The sequence below is a fragment of the Glycine soja genome, chromosome 20 (genome assembly GCF_004193775.1).
Source record: "Glycine soja cultivar W05 chromosome 20, ASM419377v2, whole genome shotgun sequence".
Lineage (NCBI taxonomy): Eukaryota > Viridiplantae > Streptophyta > Magnoliopsida > Fabales > Fabaceae > Glycine > Glycine soja.
In genome coordinates, this window is record NC_041021.1 from 7980608 (window position 1) to 8000585 (window position 19978).

The 19978-nt window shown below is 34.9% G+C and overlaps 1 protein-coding gene across 1 annotated transcript; it reads left to right on the forward strand.

Annotated features, from left to right (window-relative positions):
• The first annotated feature begins 18969 nt into the window (after window positions 1-18969).
• LOC114401833 (uncharacterized mitochondrial protein AtMg00810-like) lies at window positions 18970-19584 on the forward strand. Its single transcript, XM_028364419.1, has one exon. The coding sequence runs from the start codon at window positions 18970-18972 to the stop codon at window positions 19582-19584; it is 615 nt and encodes a 204-aa protein (XP_028220220.1).
• The last annotated feature ends 394 nt before the right edge of the window (window positions 19585-19978 follow it).

Sequence of the window (19978 nt, forward strand, 5' to 3'; positions counted from 1 at the left end):
GATCTTGGATTAGTAAGCTGAACCATAGCTAAAATTCACTAATCATAATTAGTGAAATTTTGGCTCCACCAATTCAAATTCAAGTGAAATTTGAATTGATTTCTCTCCAATTTTGTGTGACACTTAGGCTATAAATAGAGGTCTTGTGTGTGCATTTTTTTTCAACTTGGATCATTTGAGAATTAGACTTCAAAGTTCAGACCTCATTTGAGGCATAAAATTTCGTGATCCTTCTCCCTCCACTCATCTTCTTCTACCTTAAAGCTCTTATCCATGGCTTCCTATGGTAGTGAGCTTGTTTTTGACTCATCTTCTCCTTAAAGTAGTGTCTCCAATCATCTTTCTTCCTTCTCCATTCCGTTGTCATTGATCTTCAAGAAGTAAAAGGACTCCATTGATGAAGAAAATCCAAGGCCTACAAGCTCCACATGAAGTTACATCAAGAATTCACAGAGAGATGTCTACCCAGGAGCCTACTTGAATGGGTAAGTAAAACTGAACAGATCAATTTAAATAATGTATGCACTATAATAACCTAATGTTCTCCAATGCAGTGCATATTGGCAAATGATCTTTATATGTCCTAAGGGCAATGTTGTCATCTGGTTTTGTTCCTTGCACAATAGGCCCAACAACTACTTGAAATGAATTATTAACAGGTCAATTGTATTTTGTAATACATTTACATTATGATTAGTATTTGACATCAATATTTTAATTGTACAATACGCATGCATTGGATGTCATTGATAGTTCTAGGAGGTTTCAAGGATAATTGGGAAACGATAATTGTTTACTTCAAAACTAATTCAATTTGTTATAATTTATACTCATTAACTTGTGTTTTATTATATCATGCAATATTTTACTAATACAAGAACATTGAAACCAGAGAGACCATGAAGGCAATTCACATTCAGTGAGCAAGATATTGTTTAAAAGTTAAAAATAAAAATGAAACACTAGGTGTTTAAGTAATTTTACAATTGTAAAGTTATGTTAATTTGGATTAGGTTACAAATGATTTTATGTATTGACTTTCATTACTTTAAATATTCCTTTTAATTGATAGTAAATATCAATTATTATGGATTTTCGTGTAAAAACTGTCTGTATTGGTTCTATTTTTCAATTTGTAGGTTTATTAGGGGTAATTAAAAAAAAACAGACAGGATATTAAAAAAATTCCAAAAAACAACATCAATTTTTCAGAAAAATCGATGTTGTTTTTTAGTAACAACAATGACTTTTTAGAAAAATTGATGTTGTTTTCGGCATACCAACATCAGTTTTTAGAAAAATTGATGTTGTCGTCAACTCACAACACCAGTGATTAGAAAAAACGATGTTGTCAGTCAAACACAACATCAATTTTTTAATAACTGATGTTGTTTTGTACAAATTTTACATTTTTTTGTTATTTCTTACTATACGATATCGGTTTTGTTTTAGAAAATCGATGTTGTGTAGTTTAGTTTAACATCGGTTTTAGAAAATTGATGTTAACGTTAATACTTTTAACGTCAGTAATTTCAATATCGGTTAATAACCAATGTTGAAAGTCCTTAATAACCGATGTTAAAAGTCTATTTTCAAGTAGTGAGAAATAACCCTCCTACTCATTTGTCATTTGTGATCAACATTTCCCACACTCAAGGACAAGTCTTTGTCAGCGTTATTGGTGGTAGAGCTATAATGAGTATAATTGTCATTGTCAAGGCTTATACTTTCAACAATACTGAGGTTCACAAAATAGTTGTCCTCAAGAAGGCGAGCAAGTGGAGAACACAAGATTGCTTCAACTCTATGCCTACCAGTAACGCTGCCCAAGACTTCTCCTTAGCGTAGGAATGTTTTGATACAAAGGAGAAAGGAGGAGGAGGTGATAAAATAAAAGAAAAGAGGGAATAATGAGAAGAAATAAAAATGGTTGAGAAATAAACTAAACCTCCCACTCATGTAACATACACATACATAGCATGCTTACCAATTAATTTATTAGTATACATTTAAGGGGAGACATCAATCAAAATGCTAATTGAAAATTAACACAAAAATATTTGAAGCCATTTTGGAAGTGAAATTGTGTAGAAATTAACCCATATTTTACAGCGCCCATGAATCAAAGTTGATGGATGTAAGAAATGAAAGAAAGGTCTAGAAATGAAATGAAAGTGGACATCACACAAAACACAATCAGTTTTCAAGACAACACAAAACTTTAAAAAATTACTAGTTACATATGAACTAACCCACTTTCTCTTTCAAATAGATCATAAAGACATAAAGAAGATCTAATTCATGTAATTACCAAAAGTAATAGAAACAATATCTTCATAGTTTGTTACAACTGGGGGTGTTCAAAACCAAACCAACCCAAATGGAAAATCGCAAACTGCAAAAAAAAAAAAATCGAAATCCAAACCAAACTGTGAGTTTTTGAATTAGTTTGATTTTTTTATAGAAACCGAGTGGTTTGGTTCGGTTTCGGTTTCTAGCTGAAAATCCAAACCAAACTACATATTATATTATATATTTTTTTAATTTTTATTTTAGTACGTGTCATGTAGTATATAACTATATATATGTTGCTGGTTAGGGGAGATTTTCAAGAAAAAATTATTGTACGGGAGATTTGCAAAAATCTATGTTTGATTAGTATGTGAAGGTGTTTGTATGAAATGATTTGTTGTTCTAGTCAGAGTTATTCTAGGAAGCGTGAATAGATTTGGATTTGGATGATACATCTCCTTTACATTTTCAATTCAAAGATAATAGTACTGAGTACTGATTGAGTATTAAAAGAAATATTAATTCTTTGACTGTTTTAATTTTTGCAAAATGAAGAATGAAGGCTTGGATTGTTTGACATGCAATTATTGGAGACTAAGGATGAAGAATTGGAAGATTGGAATCATTATTCATATGTTTTTATGTTTTACTTGAATTATTTTTGTAGCTTATTTTTATGAATTATTTGGATCTATTGACTGTTTTATGTTTTTATTTTTTACTTGAATTATTGTTGTAGCAGATTTTTATGAATTACTTGAATTATTTGACTATTTTATGTTTTTATACTTTATTTTCTAAAGGAATATTTAGATCTACAACATATTAATTTTTATTATGATTATAAACAAGATTTTATAATTAAAAAAAAAACAAAAAAATCGCCCAAACCGCACCACATAGATTGGTTTGATTTGGTTTGGATTTTATTTTTAAAAAAATCCAAACCAAACCAAACCGCATGTTAATTTATTGTTTGGTTCGGACGTAATTTTGAGAAAAAACCGTCCAAACCACACTGCGAACACCCCTAGTTACAGTCACAAACACCAATACTAACAACATGAGAAACCAACATATCTAGCAAAACTCATGTCTTTGTGGTAGTGTTGTGATTCAACCAAAAAATTAACGATGTAACAAAATGAAACAAAAAATGGTGAGTTATATGCTATAACTAATTACCTACTAATAACTACAAGTAAGCAATTAAACTACGATTTTGCAGAAAATATATAAATAATATGGATATAAAAGAAAGATACAAACAATTGAAAAGCATCAAGGTTTATTGATTAATTAGGATTGCTTGAAAAGTAAGAGACTCAATTGGAGATTGCATTAAAGAAAATGACCATAAGTTCCAGAAAGTGAGAGTGGGTGAGAGGAGAGAAGATGTTATTCAACAATTTGATACCTCATACTTCATTCCCACAATGTCTTTTATACATGAATAGCTAGAGAGGAATATGGTAAAATCTGCATTAAAAATTATTAAATAAAAAATATATAGTTTTTTAAAGTAATAACTCATACGTATGGGTGTTAATTTATATGTAAATTTTTATATTATTATATTTTTTCTTTAGTTTTAATTTTTTTTACAAAAATATATATTAGTATATATGTATATAAATATATAATATTTAATATATTTGTGTGCATGTGAAAAGAATTGTAAATATTGATATATTTTAAAATAATTTATATTCATAACTATAAAAGGCGTTATATTAATTTCATTTATATAAACATTCTTTTAAGGAAAATTACAAATGTAAATATATTAGCATTTGTATATAACTTATGATGCTCTCACATATGAGATTTGGTATTTTGCTTAAAGTAACCAAACATGACTGAAAAAACAAATACATTTTGCTTGGAAAAATTGTTTTAACTGTCAAAGAGAGATGTAAACAACTCAAAAGCATAGGAATACCTAATACTCTCTCAAAACATAAATCTATGCGCACCTTGTTTTTCCTCGCCTATTGCACTTTCACATGACTTAAACAACTTTTCTGCTAGTTGCCTTCTAAAATTTCCTAGATCCCACTTTCAACCTTAAATTCAAACCCTTGTCTAATATGGAAAATCTAGGTGCCCCTTTGTTTCTTAGCTTGTTACAATCACATTTACAGCTATTGGTATGCTCATGTCAAGAAATTTTCACAACCCATTCCATCATCCATCCATATGGTTATATGTTTGGATTTGTTTCAAAACCTTGAGGACAAGGTTCTTAGTGAACCCCATCATGCAATAATGTTTCTCGCCTCCCTTTCCTTCTTCTCCCATCCCATCCCCTCCATTAAAATTCCTCTCGCCTCCCATTCTTTTAACCAAATTGTCTATAAAGATATTTTAGTTGAAGAGAAATAAAGAAAAGAAATGAGGAGAGTTAGAGAGACAAGTGAAAATCTAAATAATAGTAAATTTGTGAATCCATACACAACTTTGGAGTTCACATGGCGACTCCAGAAAATTTCATGCTTTGGATTACACATGTCATGCAATGATAGGTTCGGATGACATATGTCATGATATACTACTTCGTTAATATCTGGTTTGGTTTTGAACCATATTCATTGTCATTTTATTGTGATTAATCAAACCAAATCTTAACGAAGCAGTATATCAAGACCCATGCTATCTAAACTTGTCTTTGCATGACATTTATAATATGAAGCATGAAAATCTTCCTAGAGTCAACATGTTGATTCTCAAGCTGTGTATAGATTCACAAATTTATTATTACTAGTTTTTGTATTTGTGCCATGCATGGGGTATTGTTTTGGTCATTGTTGTGAATATAATTCAATAAAATAAAACAAAAAAATATTTTATATATATGTATACAAAATGAATAAAAATAAAAAATTGTCAAAATATAGAACATTAATAGTTTTTATAAAGATTTAAAAATTCAATTTTTATTTGGTCACCAAAAATATAAAATTATAATTGTAATAAAAAATGCTTTTTTAAATGCCAAAACAATTTAAATCCTTAATAAAAAAAATCTTCTTGTTCAAATTTGTAGGATAATGTAATATTTTATAATAAATCATGCATTAAGCTTGTGCTTTCATAAATTTCCCTAGTTCATTTCATAAGAAAATAAACTATTCAATAAATTAGTTAAGTGGTCTCATGTTAGTAAGAAAGATCTTAGTGTTAGTTAGTTAGTTTAGTTGGTTGGAAGTTAGTTTAGTTAGTTGGAAGTTAGTTCTTGTTGTAATTGATTATATATATATATATATATATATATATATATATATATATATATAACCATCTGTACAACTTTGAGAACTAATTTTCAATACATAGAATTCCATTCACTGTTTCCTAGTTTTCTTGCAAGCTTTCTTGGTTAGCTCTGCATTCAACAATGGCAGGCACAAGGTTTATGATGGTATCAGAGCACTAGTGTTCTGCTGCGCAACTCCCTAATCTTGAAGCTAAATCTTTTCTTTTCTTTCATTTTCTTCATCATGACCAACGAGATTTCTTCACAAGACCAATCCCTAAATGTGTCCATAGCCCATACTACCTTCATCTAGGTGAAAACGCTGCAATTGCATTGGTTTCTCCAGTTCTTGATCCGACAAACTACAACTCATGGAGTCGTTCGATGCTTACTGCATTAAGCACGAAAAATAAAATTTAATTCATAGATGGAGCAATTTAGAAATGTGCATTAAATCATCCTCTTCATGCATCTTGGAGGAGATGCAACAATCTGGTGGTTTCTCGGCTTGTCCACTCGGTTTCACCCTTGATAAGGTAAAGTATCTTATGGATGGATAATGCTAGAGACATTTGGAAGGACTTAAAGTCAAGATACTCACAAGGAGATCTACTGAGAATTTCAGAGTTGTCGCAAGAAATGGCTTCTATCAAACAAGGTGATCAAAGCATTACCTATTACTTCACAAAATTGAGAATTATTTGGGATGAATTGGAAAGTTACAGGCCTGATCCAATATGTTCATGTGATGGAAAGAAAGCAACAAGATCATATAATGTTGTTCCTTAGAGGTTTAAATGATCAATTTAATACTGTGAGATCCAATGTATTGATGATGGACCCATTGCCAAACATAGCCAAGGTTTTCTCATATGTTGTTCAGCAGGAAAGACAAATCAATAGCAATGAATTAATGGGAAGCATGAGTCTGATCAATGCAGCAGGCAACAATTCATCGAATTCTAGGCCTTCATGTACCTATTGTGGGAAAGATAATCACACTATTGATAGATGCTACAAGAAGAATGGGTTTTCTCATAATTATGCTTCCAGAGGAGGAAAGGGAACTCAAAGCAATCCTGGCAGAGGAAATTCAGGAGTAAAAGGAAACAAGGTCTGCACATATTGTGGTTTTTCTAACCATACCATAAATGATTGTTACAAGAAGCATGGGTACCCACCTGGACATAAACTTTACAAGGTTCAAAATCCAAACATCAATAATGCTAGTAGTATAAGAGAAGAAGGTGATGGTTCACCCTTAGATCGAAATCAAGAGACACGAAATGAAGATGTAAGATTAACTACTCAACAATATAAAGCCTTGATGTCATTACTACAACAACCTCTAGTCCAAAACAATTCACAAATAAATCAGATTGGTACAGCTACTAACAAAGGTAGTATATTATCTGTTACTTGCAGTGTTAGCAAGACTAGCCAAGATGAGTGGATTCTTGATTCTAGAGCCAAAGATCATGCCACAGCCTTCCCACATTTATTTTCTTTATGCAAGAAAATAAAACCTATAATGGTTAAGCTTCTTAATGGTCATACACTTACTACAATCCTTGTAGGCAGAATCCAGATTACTCAGTTTTTATACCTAGAAGAGTCTTAATACATTCATAGCTTTCAATATAACTTGATTTCAGTGTCTAAACTGGCTTTCTCTTTACCCTGCAAACTAACTGATGGAAGCTTGCTTCTGGAACTTCTATGGAGGCTGGATCTTTCAGCTTCAATGAGGTCCTTCAATGGTGATTTTCCACCATGGAGATACAGCGGAAGGCAAAGGAGAAGAGGAGAGGGGAGGCACCATCCACTAGGGAATAAGCCATGGAAGAAGGAGCTTCACCACCAAGAATGTGCCTTAGATAAGAAGCTTGAAGAGGATGCTTTAATGGAGGAAAAGAAAGAGAGAAGGGGGGAGCACGAAATTGAAGGAATAAAAGAGGGAGAGAAGTGTAACTTTGAAGTGTGTCTCATAAGACTTTCATTCATCAAAGTTACAACAAGTGTTACACATGCTTCTATTTATAGACTAGGTAGCTTCCTTGAGAAGCTTTCTTGAGAAAACTTCCTTGAGAAGCTTCTTTGAGAAAACTTCCTTGAGAAGCTAGAGCTTAGCTACACACACCCTACTAATAACTAAGTTCACCTCCTTGAGAAAATTCCAAAAGATGCTAGAGTTTAGCTACACACACCTCTCAAATAGCTAAGCTCACCTCCTTGAGATGAGAAGCTAGAGCTTAGCTACACACCCCCTATAATAGCTAAGCTTACCCCGATTCCAAAAATACATGAAAATACAAAAAAAAAAAAGTCTCTACTACAAAGACTACTCAAAATGCCCTAAAATACAAGGCTAAAACCCAATACTACTAGAATGGCCAAAATACAAGGCCCAAAAGAAGGAAAAACCTATTCTAATATTTACAAAGAAGAGTGGATCCAACCTTGACCCATGGGCTCAAAAATATACCCTAAGGTTCATGAGAACCCTAAGGCCTTTATTAGTAGCTCTAGCCCAATCCTCTTGGAGCCTCTTGCTCATGGCTCTGGTTACTGATCCCTTCCTAGAGAGGATTGCATCATCCCTCCCCCTTGAATAGGATTTGACCTCAAATATGTTGGTTCCTCCTCCTCAATATCAGCTCCACCTACAAAGGAATTAAATCAGAAATATTAAAAGTGGTGTTGACTCCATACTCTTCTGGAAGGTCCAACCTATAGGCATTGTTATTGATCCTCTCCAAGACCCAAAAAGGTCCATCCCCTCTAGGGTTAAGCTTGGATTTCCATTTAGTAGGGAATCTATCCTTCCTAAGATGGAGCCAAACTCAATCCCCCTCATTAAGAACTAGCTCATTTCTTCCTCTATTGCCCTTAGTTGAATACACCTTTATTTGGTTCTCTATTTGGGTCTTAACCCTCTCATTCAACTTCTTTACAAACTCTAACCTAGATTCCCCTTCTTTATGTATAAAAGAATTGTCAAGTGGGAGGGGAATGAGGTCTAAGGGTGTTAGGGGATTGAACCCATAGACAACCTCAAAAGGGGATTGCTTAGTGGTTCTATGAACCCCCTTATTGTAGGCAAATTCTACATGAGGAAGATACTCATCCCAAGACTTATGGTTGCCTTTCAAAAGAGCCCTTAAAAGGATGGATAAAGACCTATTCACTACCTCTGTTTGCTCATCAGTTAATGGATGACAAGTGGTAGAGAAAAGAAGCTTAGTTCCTAGCTTAGCCTATAAGGTTTTCCAGATGTGGCTAAGGAACTTAGAATCCCTATCTGACACAATGGTCCTATGCAAACCATGGAGTCTCACAACTTCCCTAAAAAAGAGTTTTGAGATGTGGGAAGCATCATCCACCTTGTGGCATGGTATAAAGTGTGTCATCTTGCTAAACCTATCCACCACCACAAAGATAGAGTCTACACCTCTTTGGGTTCTAGGAAGCCCAAGGACAAAGTTCATACTAATGTCTACCCAAGGTGCGGATGGAATGGGTAAGGGTGTGTATAGCCCATGAGGCATCACCCTAGACTTGGCTTGTAAACAAGCCACACACCTAGCGCAATGCTTATGGACATCTTTCTTCATATGGGGCCAATAAAACTTCTCTTTGAATAAGAAAAGGGTCTTGTCTATCCCAAAGTGGCCCATGAGCCCACCCTCATGGCTCTCCTTCACAAGTAATTTCCTAATGAATCCTTGGGGTATGCAAAGCTTTCCCTCTTTGAACAAATACCCCTCAGCCAAATAGAATCCATCTTGGGCCTTTTCACCACAACTCTCATAAATGGGAGAGAAATGTTCATCTAAAGCATACAAGTCCCTAATGTTACCAAATCCTAAAATTTGAGCTCCTAGGGAGCAAAACAATGTGTGTCTCATAGAGAGGGCATCAGCTACCACATTTTTTTCCCTTTTTGTATTTGATAACATATGGGAATTGTTCTAGGTACTCTACCCATTTTGCATGCCTTTTTATTTAACTCGCTTTGCCCCCTAATGTACATAAGTGATTGATGATCACTATGAATGACAAATTCCTTGGAAACAAGGTAATGTTCCCAAGTTCGGAGGGCTCTTATTAAAGAATAAAGCTCTTTATCATAGATGGGGTAGTTGAGGGTGGCACCATGAAGTTTTTCACTAAAATAAGCAATAGGGTGCCCACCTTGTAACAAAACAACTCCAACTCCCACTCTAGAGGCATCACATTCTAGCTCAAAAGTTTTAGAAAAGTCAGGAAGAGCTAGAACAGGTGCCTTAGTAAGCTTTTCTTTGAGCAAAGCAAAGGCTTGCTCTTGTTTCTCACCCCAGGTAAATGCCACATTCTTCTTCACCAGCTCATTAAGAGGTGAAGAAATTGTAGAGAAATTAAGAACAAATCTTTTATAGAAGCTTGCTAACCCATGGAAGCTCCTAATATCTCCCACACTTTTTGGGGTAGGCCATTCTTGGATGGCCTTGATTTTCTCAGGTTCCACTTGGACCCCATTTCTACCAACTACAAACCCTAAGAAAACTATATCATCTACACAAAAGGTACACTTCTCTATATTTGCATCGAGTGTGTTTTTCCGAAGGACTGAAAGAACTTGCCTGAGATGTCTTAAGTGATCATCTAGGCTCCTACTGTACACTAAAATATCATCAAAATAAACAACTACAAACCTACCTATTAAATCCCTTAAGACATGATGCATAAGCCTCATAAAGGTGCTTGGTGCATTAGTGAACCCAAAGGCATCACTAGCCATTCATACAAACCAAACTTGGTCTTGAAAGCGGTTTTCCACTCATCACCCTCTTTCATCCTGATTTGGTGATAACCGCTTTTAAGATCAATTTTTGAAAAGATGTTGGCACCATGCAACTCATCAAGTAAATCATCAAGTCTAGGAATGGGGTGCCTATACTTTACAGTAATGTTGTTGATGGCCCTGCAATCTGTACACATTCTCCACGTACCATCCTTTTTGGGCACCAACAACACAGGCACAACACAAGGGCTTAGGCTCTCTTGGACCCCAACCCTTCTCCAATAATTCTTTAACCTGAGACTCTATCTCCTTAGTCTCCTGAGGGTTAGTCGTATAGGCTGGCCAATTAGGAAGGCTTGCTCCTAGGACTAAATCTATTTGATGTTCTATTCCCCATAAAGGAGGTAGCCCAGGGGGCATCTCTTTGGGAAATATATCACCAAATTCATGTAAGAGTTCTTGGACCTTTGGGGGTAAGGTCTCAAATGTAGGAATTGTGGCAATGCTAAGGGATGTTTCCCTTGATAGGAGAAGGTAGAAAGATTGTTTAAGAAGGAGTGCTCTTTTAATATCACCTTTTGTTGCAAAATGATTTTCCTTCTTAACAATCTTCTTGGAGGAATCATTTTCCTCTTTTCTTTTCCCCTTGGCCTTTTAAGATAGGGCCTTACTATCCTTCTTTTTCTTTTATTTTTCTTCCTCATCCCTCTTATCTCTCATAGTTAGTTAATCTTTGGCCACCTGTGAAGGTGTTTGAGGATGCAACACAAATTTAGTGCCAAGATGGGTGAGGGTAATCTCATTAGTTAGGCTATTGTAAATTATCTTTCTATCAAATTGCCATGGTCTTCCTAAAAGAATATGTGCAGCCTCCATGGGAACTATATCACAATTAACTTCATCCTTATATGTCCCAATGGAGAAAGGTACCTTCACTTGTTGGTTAACTATCATTTCCTCTTGCTCATTGAGCCATTGAAGTTTATAAGGTTTTGGGTGGGGAATGATAGTAAGGTTCAAATTGGAAACTAATCTTGTGCTACAACAATTGCAACAAGATCCACTATCCACAATGAGAGAACAAGTTTTATCTAAAATTTTGCATCCATTAAGAAAGATGTTCTCTCTTTGGGATTGAGATAGATCACAAGATTGACCTCTAAGGAGCCTTCTAACCATTAAGAGGTCACCTTCTTCATGGGGGTAGACTTCCTCACTAGACTCTTCACGCCTTACTTCATCTTCACTTCCACTAGTGGAAGGGCAAGAAGTAGTTTCCTCTTGACCCCTCATAATCATGGTTTTCTTTGTGGAGCATTGAAAGGCAATGTGACCTCTCCCAAGACATTTGAAGCATTTAATGTTGCTAGTCCTTTCTTAGGAACTAGTCTTAGGAGTGTATTTCTCTATGGTCTTACCTTTATCTTCCTTGGGTTTTGAAGGTGCAACCCCCAAAATTCCTTGGGCTTGGTCCTTCCTTGGATAAGAGTGAAAGCCATAAGATTTTGAAGAAGGCTTTCTTTTTAGTTGTTGTTCCACTCTTATACAAAGTTGGGCTAGTTCATCTAGGTCCCTATATGGAAGGAGTTCAACCTTGTCCCTTACTTCCATACTAAGCCCACTAAGGACTCTAGCTGTGCTTGTTCTTTCCTCTTCCCTAAGTCCAGCTCTTAAAAAGAGTAGTTCCATTTGTTGTCTATATTCTTCAACACCCATACTCCTTTGTTTAAGCCTTTGGAGCTTGTCCATAAGCTCCCTTTCATAGTAGGAGAGAATGTGCCTCTTCCTAAGGACACTCTTAAGATCATTTCAATACTCTACTGGAGGATCCCCATGAATCCTTCGTTCCGTAACAAGGGAAGTCCACCAATAGAGGGCATACCCTTGAAAGCTAAGGGTAGCCAATGGAACTTTTCTCTCTTTGCTAATATGATGGCAAGCAAAGAGTTGTTCAACCTTCATTTCCCAATCTAAGTAGACCTCAACATTATCTTTTCCATGGAAATATGGAAGGCTAATGTTCACCTCTTGAGGCCTTCTATCCATTTCTCTTCTTTGGGAGCGATGTTTTCTATGTGAACTATGACGCCCTCAATAATAGTCGCTAAGTTCTTCACTTAAACTCTTGCAAGAGTCATGACTACTATAGGAGACATGTTTTTCTCTTTTCATTTCTTTCATTATTTTTCTTTTTTCTTCCTCTCTTATTTTTTCTCTTTCATCTTGACTTATTTCTTCCACTCCTTTTTTTCCTTTTTCTTTTCTCTCTTGTTTTTCTTTCCATAACTTAAGGGAACTCAACTCATCTAAGATTCTAGATAGAGGGTCCTTATGACTAGTACCCTCACCATTAACACTAATTGAATGATGACTCATGTTGGTTCCTAAGTTGTGGTTATTTCTTGTTGGGGGTTTGAAAACAAAAGGTAAAAGAAACTATGGTTGAAACTAGTCAAAATAAACACTTAAAGAGGTGTGAAAGATAAGGTAAAAACTAATTGGTAAAGGGTAAACTATCTAGGCGGTTTGACAATGGAAGGTAAAGGAAATAAGCTATGAAAGTAAGCAAGAAATGTAAACTAGGCGAATCCAAAGAGTGTTTGGAAGACTACATTTAAGGTTCCCAACAAAACACTCACAATCCTAAGGGAAAATTGCCTAAAATTATTACACACAAAGGGAAGTAGGGTGACTTATTGGAGGCTCCCAACTTACTTCCAATGAAAGGCCTTTCTGTTACAAAATTTGAAAGCAATGAAAGTAAGTAAATTGTCAATTACAAAATTGCAAAAAGGTCCTCAATTTTGGTGGTTTTTCTCTCTTTGGTGATTCACTCAATTTGGAGTGCTTCTTAGTCCAATAACTCTTAAGGTGGTTGGCCCCTTGCTTCTTGACCCAAACTCTTCAAGGGATGGCACCAATCCTCCTTTCCAATTCCCCTATATGGCAACTCACAAACAAGGAAACAAAGAGACAACAATAACCAAAGACAAAAAAAATGAAATGAAAGTTAAACCAATGGAGTTTTAACAAGACAATTTTTTCAAGGATTATTCAACAATTAAAGCAATGAAAAGGACATAGAAGCAAGCTAGGACTCAAAGAGAAACTTAGAATGGCTCTAGAGTAGAGTAAAAAAAATTGGAAAAAAAGACTCAACAAACCTCTAGCTTTGGAACTTGTTTTCACACTAATTTTCAATTGAAATTTAGGAACTAAGATTGGTATAAAATAAGCACCAAGTATAGAATAAATTTTGAGCAAAAACAACAAGCACACTTCCCTTTCACTTTTTTTTCCTAGATATTGATTTTTCTGCCAAATTGTGTGATTTTTAGTATTTTTTCCTTTTATCCAAATCACTTCCTTCTTTTTTTATAAATTTTTTCCAGACGTTTATAAAATTCAGTAAAACTTTCAGCTCAAAATTCGAAGTAACCAATTCTCAGTAATTTTTACAAGTTTGTATGTCCAAGCAGCCAGCACCAGCGATTTCAGACTTCGATTTTTTTTTAGCATGGAATATTGATTGCCTTGGGCTTACTTTCAACCTTCCTATGTATGTTGAACTCACTAGGCTTGTTTACGACAGTTTTAGGAGTTCAATATTCACTTAGAATCAAAATTTCAGCCAGCAATTCATTCACCAAAACTCAAATTCACAATAGACACAATCATAAGGAAACCTAAAAGTTCAAGAAAAGGATCACAATCAAAGACTCTCTAAGAATTTTGCATGAAAATGTTAAGGACTAATTAACATGCAAAGATTTGACTCAAATCAAATAATAGGCTAAAAGAATTTCATACACTCATGAACAAATGAGTTAGACAAAGAAACAAGAAAAATAAAATTCAGCACAACATAAGAAATCTTATGTGACAAGTTTCATGACTAGACATGACTTCTATGACAAAACTACAATAGGTGAACAAGTCACTCTAGATTTTTGATGTTTTATTCTAATTTAATGTTTTTGTAAGAATTTTATGGTTTAGGTTTCAGCCACAAAAAATAGAGAGACAAAACTCAAAGGAACCTAAACTCAACACAATTCATGGTTCAAGAACATGAACAAGAAATTTGAACCATAGAAAAACAAATCTAGCTTCTATAGCAAGATTAATCGGTGGAAATTCTAAAGAATCATGTTAACAACATTTAGCACAAGACATGTGAGGAGATACATGGAGAAAAATGAAGAAACAACAATGGAAGAGAAGGTAAAGCAAAAAATTAATGGAGGTTTAAGGAGCACCTACATGAAGCTCTTGTGCTTTGATTACCACTTGATGGAAGCTTGCTTGTGGAGCTTATATGGAGGCTGGATTTTTGAGCTTCAATGAGGTCCTTCAATGGTGATTTTCTACCATGGAGATGAAGCGGAAGGCAAAGGAGAAGAGGAGAGGGGAGGTCCCATCCACTAGGGAATAAGCCATGGAAGAAGGAGCTTCACCACCAAGAATGTGCCTTGGATAAGAAGCTTGAAGAGGATGCTTTAATGGAGGAAAAGAAAGAGAGAAGGGGGGAGCATGAAATTGAAGGAATAAAAGAGGGAGAGAAGTGGAACTTTGAAGTGTGTCTCATAAGACTTTCATTCATCAAAGTTACAACAAGTGTTACACATGCTTCTATTTATAGACTAGGTAGCTTCCTTGAGAAGCTTTCTTGAGAAAACTTCCTTGAGAAGCTTCTTTGAGAAAACTTCCTTGAGAAGCTAGAGCTTAGCTACACACACCTCTCTAATAACTAAGTTCACCTCCTTGAGAAGCTTCCTTGAGAAGATTCCTAAAGATGTTAGAGCTTAGCTACACACACCTCTCAAATAACTAAGCTCACCTCCTTGAGATGAGAAGCTAGAGCTTAGCTACACACCCCTTATAATAGCTAAGCTTACCCCCATTCCAAAAATACATGAAAATACAAAAAAAAAAAAGTCTCTACTACAAAGACTACTCAAAATGCCCTGAAATACAAGGCTAAAACCCTATACTACTAGAATGGCCAAAATACAAGGCCCAAAAGAAGGAAAAACCTATTCTAATATTTACAAAGAATAGTGGATCCAACCTTGACCCATGGGCTAAAAAATCTACCCTAAGGTTCATGAGAGCCCTAGGGCCTTCTTTAGTAGCTCTAGCCCAATCCTCTTGGAGCCTCTTGCTCATGGCTCTGGTAACTGGTCCCTTCCTAGAGAGGATTGCATCACTAACATTTATGAATGATAAATGTTTTATCCAGGATATGAACCAGCAGAAGACTGGTACAATTGAGATGGTGTAAGGACTTTATAGACTCAAGATGATTCCATTCAAGTTTAAGTACAAGTATGATTTTGTTAGTTCTAGCATTTCCAATATTTCTACCTTTTCATGTAATATAATACCTATAGATCTATGACACTATAAACTTGGTCATCCATCTTTAGAAAGATTGTTGTTATTGAAACAATTTTATCCTATACTTATATTAGATAAGCAATTTGTGTGTGAAACCTGTCATCATTCAAAACAGAAAATATTATCATTTCCTAGTAGTGAATCACATTCTTCTTGTGCTTTTGCTCTTATACATGTTGATATCTGGGTCCTTGCAATTTAACTTCATTAAATGGTTACAAGTATTTCTTTACTATGATAGATGATTACTCAAGGTTTGTTTGGGTTTTTCTCATGCATTCAAAGGCTGAGACACAGTCTCATTTAAAGAATTTTGTTGCCAATGTTAAAAGGTAGTTTGAGACAAAAGTAAAAGTGGTTAGGTCCGATAATGGACTAGATTTTATCATAAGATAATTTTATGATGATACTAGTATTGTGCATCAAACTACTTGTATTGAAACACCCCAACAAAATGGCATTGTTGAAAGAAAATATCAACATTTGCTTAATGTGACTTGATCTTTGTTATTTCAATTAAATCTTCCAACTGTCTTATGGTCATATGCATTGATTCACTCTACTATTCTTATCAATTACATGCCCTCTCCCTTTCTTAATAATCATACACCCTATGAAAAATTACATGGAAGAATCTATGATATTGAGTCTTTAAAAGTGTTTGGGTGTTTATGTTTTTCTAGTACTCTAGCAGCTAATAGAAAGAATTTAGATCCTAGGGCTGCCACTTCTGTATTTTTGGGTTTTAAGCCAAACACCAAATGATTCATTATATTTGATCTTAAAACCAAGGCCATATCTGTCTCTAGGAATGTGATCTTCTATGAGGATTGTTTTTCATTCATTGGCCAAAACAAACCTGATCCTGTCACTATCCTTCCTATTCCTCATAATTCCATTGATCAATCTAACGGTGTCTCATCAGAATCACCAGTTGATCATATCATGCATGTGCCAAATAATACTAATTCTGATCCCTTGACTTTAGAGCAGTCCTCTAATAGAACCAGAAGATCTCTAAGACAGGCACATAGACCGCAAGTATAAGGACTTCCATGTTTCATACCCATCTTCAACTTTAGCCAGTTATTCTGCAGGTACTTGTCTCTATCCTTTTAATTTTGTTCTTTCCTATAGCAAATTGTCTCCTTCTTATCACAATATCATTTTATCCATTACACAAAGTCTTGAACCTCAATCCTATAATGAAGCTTCTAAGGATCCTATATGGATAGAGGCAATGAATGCAAAGATTAAGGTTTTAACTTATATGCCTCAGCATAAGAATGTTATTAGCTATATGGACTGAAACAAGCCAGCAGGCAGTGGTATGCCAGGCTGTCTTTCTTTCTAATCTCACATGGGTACAAGCAATGTGCTTCATATCATTCTTTGTTTCTCAAGCATGGATTCAACACTATCATTGCTCTGTTAGTTTATGTGGATGATATTGCTTTGTAAGGCTACGATTTGATTGAAATACAAGGCATTGTAGAAGCAAGCTTCATGATGTTGAATCAAGATTGATTCAAGTTGTTTTGATGATAACAAAGATGATGACAAAAAAGCCCAAGAGAATGATTTCAAGATTGAGTAAAGAACAATTCAAGAATCAAGAGAAATTTGATTTCAAGATTCAAGAAAAGATGAATTCAAGATTCAAGAGAAGAAATCAAGAAGACTTCACAAGGGAAGTATTGAAAAGATTTTTCAAAAAACAAACATAGCTCAATTTTGTTTTTCAAAAGAAGTTTTCACAAAATTTTCTAAGTTACCAGAGGTTTTACTCTCTGGTAATCGATTACCAGATTCCTGTAATCGATTACCAATGGCAAAGTTTGTTTTCAAAAGCTTTCAATTGAATTTACAATGTTCCAATTAATTTCAAAATGGTGTAATCGATTACAAGATATTGGTAATCGATTACCAGTGTGTTTGAACGTTGAAATTCAAATTCAATTGTGAAGAGTCACATCCTTTCACAAAAATGCTTTGTGTAATCGATTACAAGGATTTGGTAATCGATTACCAATGACAAGTTTTGAAAAAAAATCAAAAGATGTAACTCTTCCAATGGTTTTCAGTTTTTTTAAAGGTTATAACTCTTCTAATGCTTTTCTTGACCAGACTTGAAGAGTCTATAAAAGCAAGACCTTGACTTGCAATTTTGAGATATTCATTACAATCTTTGACAACCTTTACAAACAACTTTTCCAATTTACTTTTGAACATCTCTTTGAACTTCTTCTTCTTCCTTTGTCAAAAGCTTTCTAAAAGTTTTCTGGTTTTCCAAACCTTGAAAACAAAAGTGTGTTATTCATCTTTTTCATTCTTTTCTCCCTTTGCCAAAAAGAATTCGCCAAGGACTAACCGCCTGAATTTTTTTTGTGTCTCTCTTCTCCCTTTTCCAAAAGAACGAAGGACTAATCGCCTGAATTCTTTTGTGTCTCCCTTCTCCCTTGTCAAAGAATTCAAAACGACATAGTCTGAGAATTCTTTTGATTCTTCCTTTTCCCTAAAACAAAAGATTTCAAAGGACTAACCGCCTGAGAATTATTTTGTTTCCCTTTCACAAAGTTTCGAAGGACTAACCACCTGAGAACTTTGTCTTAACACATTGGAGGGTACATCCTTTGTGGTACAAGTAAAGGGTACATCTACTTGGGTTGTTGTGACTGAGAACAAGAGAGGGTACATCTCTTGTGGATCGGTTCTAGTGGAGGGTACATCCACTAGGTTGTTCAAAGAGAACAAGGGAGGGTACATCCCTTGTGGATCTTTGCTTGTAAAGGCTTTTACAAGGATGAAAAGAAATCTCAAGGACCGCAGGTCGCTTGGGGACTAGATGTAGGCACGGGTTGTTGCCGAACCAGTATAAAACTCTTGTGTTTGACTTCTTCTTCCTTACACTCTTTATTTTCCGCTATGCACTTTAATTATCGCTTTTACTTGTGGTTAAGTTTTTATTTCTATTCTTTACTTTCTTAACAACATGGTAAAAGCCTAAGAATGGTAGATTTTTAATTAGTAAAGGTTCAGTAATAATTAATTCAACCCCCCCTTCTTAATTATTCCGAGGCCATTTGATCCAACAGGTATTACACAGTTGTTGGACAATGCTTTTAAGATAAAGGATTTAGGTGACTTGAGACACTTCTTAGGTTTTGAAGTAGCCAGAAAACCTACTGGTATCAATCTATGTCAAAGGAAGTATGCCTTATACATTCTCAGTGATGCTAGTATGCTTGGATCTAAGCCATTATCTACTCCATCAGATTATGCTACTAAGCTGCATCAACAATCAAGAACTCCTCTTTCATTGGAAGATGTTTCCTCTTTTAGAAGGTTAATTGGTAGACTGATCTACTTGACTAATACAAGGCCAAATATCACTTATGCTATGCAACATCTAAGCCAATTAGTTGTTGCTCCCACCTCAGCTCATCAACAGGCTGTTGTTCGAATTCTCAGGTATATTAAGGGATCCCCAAGAGCAGGGATTTTCCTTTTTGCTACAACTAAATTTCATTTAAAGGGGTTTAGTGATTCTGGCTGGGCTGGTTGCATTAACACCATAAGGTCTATCACTGGTTATGCTATGATGTACATTAGTGACTCATTGATTTCATGGAAATCCAAGAAGCAAGCCACTGTATCTAGAAGCTCATTAGAAGTCGAATACAAAGCACTAGCCCACGCCATTTGTGATCTACAATGGCTTACCTATTTGTTGGAAGAATTCAAAGTAGACTTTCAGAAACCTGCCACTTTGTATTGTGACAACAAATCTTCTCTTCACATAGTTACGAAGTGTTTCATGAAAGAACAAAGCATATTGAGATTGACTGCCACATAGTTTGAGAGAAGGTGTTAAGTGGTCTTGTGAAGTTGCTTCTCATTCCTTCTACAAATCAATTAGTTGATGTTTACACTAAAGCCCTAATGCCTGGTGCTTTTAAATTTTTGAATTCCAAACTAGGAATGTTTGATATCCATTCCTAGTTTGAGGGGGGATCTTAGTGTTAGTTAGTTAGTTAGAAGTTAGTTGCTGTTGTAATTGATTTTATATATATATATATATATATATAACCATTTGTACAACTTTGAGAACTAATTTTCAATACATAGAATTTCATTCACTGCTTCCTAGTTTTCTTTCTAGCTTTTCTTGCAAGCTTTCTTGGTTAGCTCTGCATTCAACAATGGCAGACATAAGGTTTATGAAAAGATAATTTATTTTATGCTAAATA

Coding starts and splice junctions, on each gene's coding strand:
- LOC114401833 (XM_028364419.1), top strand. CDS start 18,970: ATGCTTGGATCTAAGCCATTATCTACTCCATCAGATTATGCTACTAAG.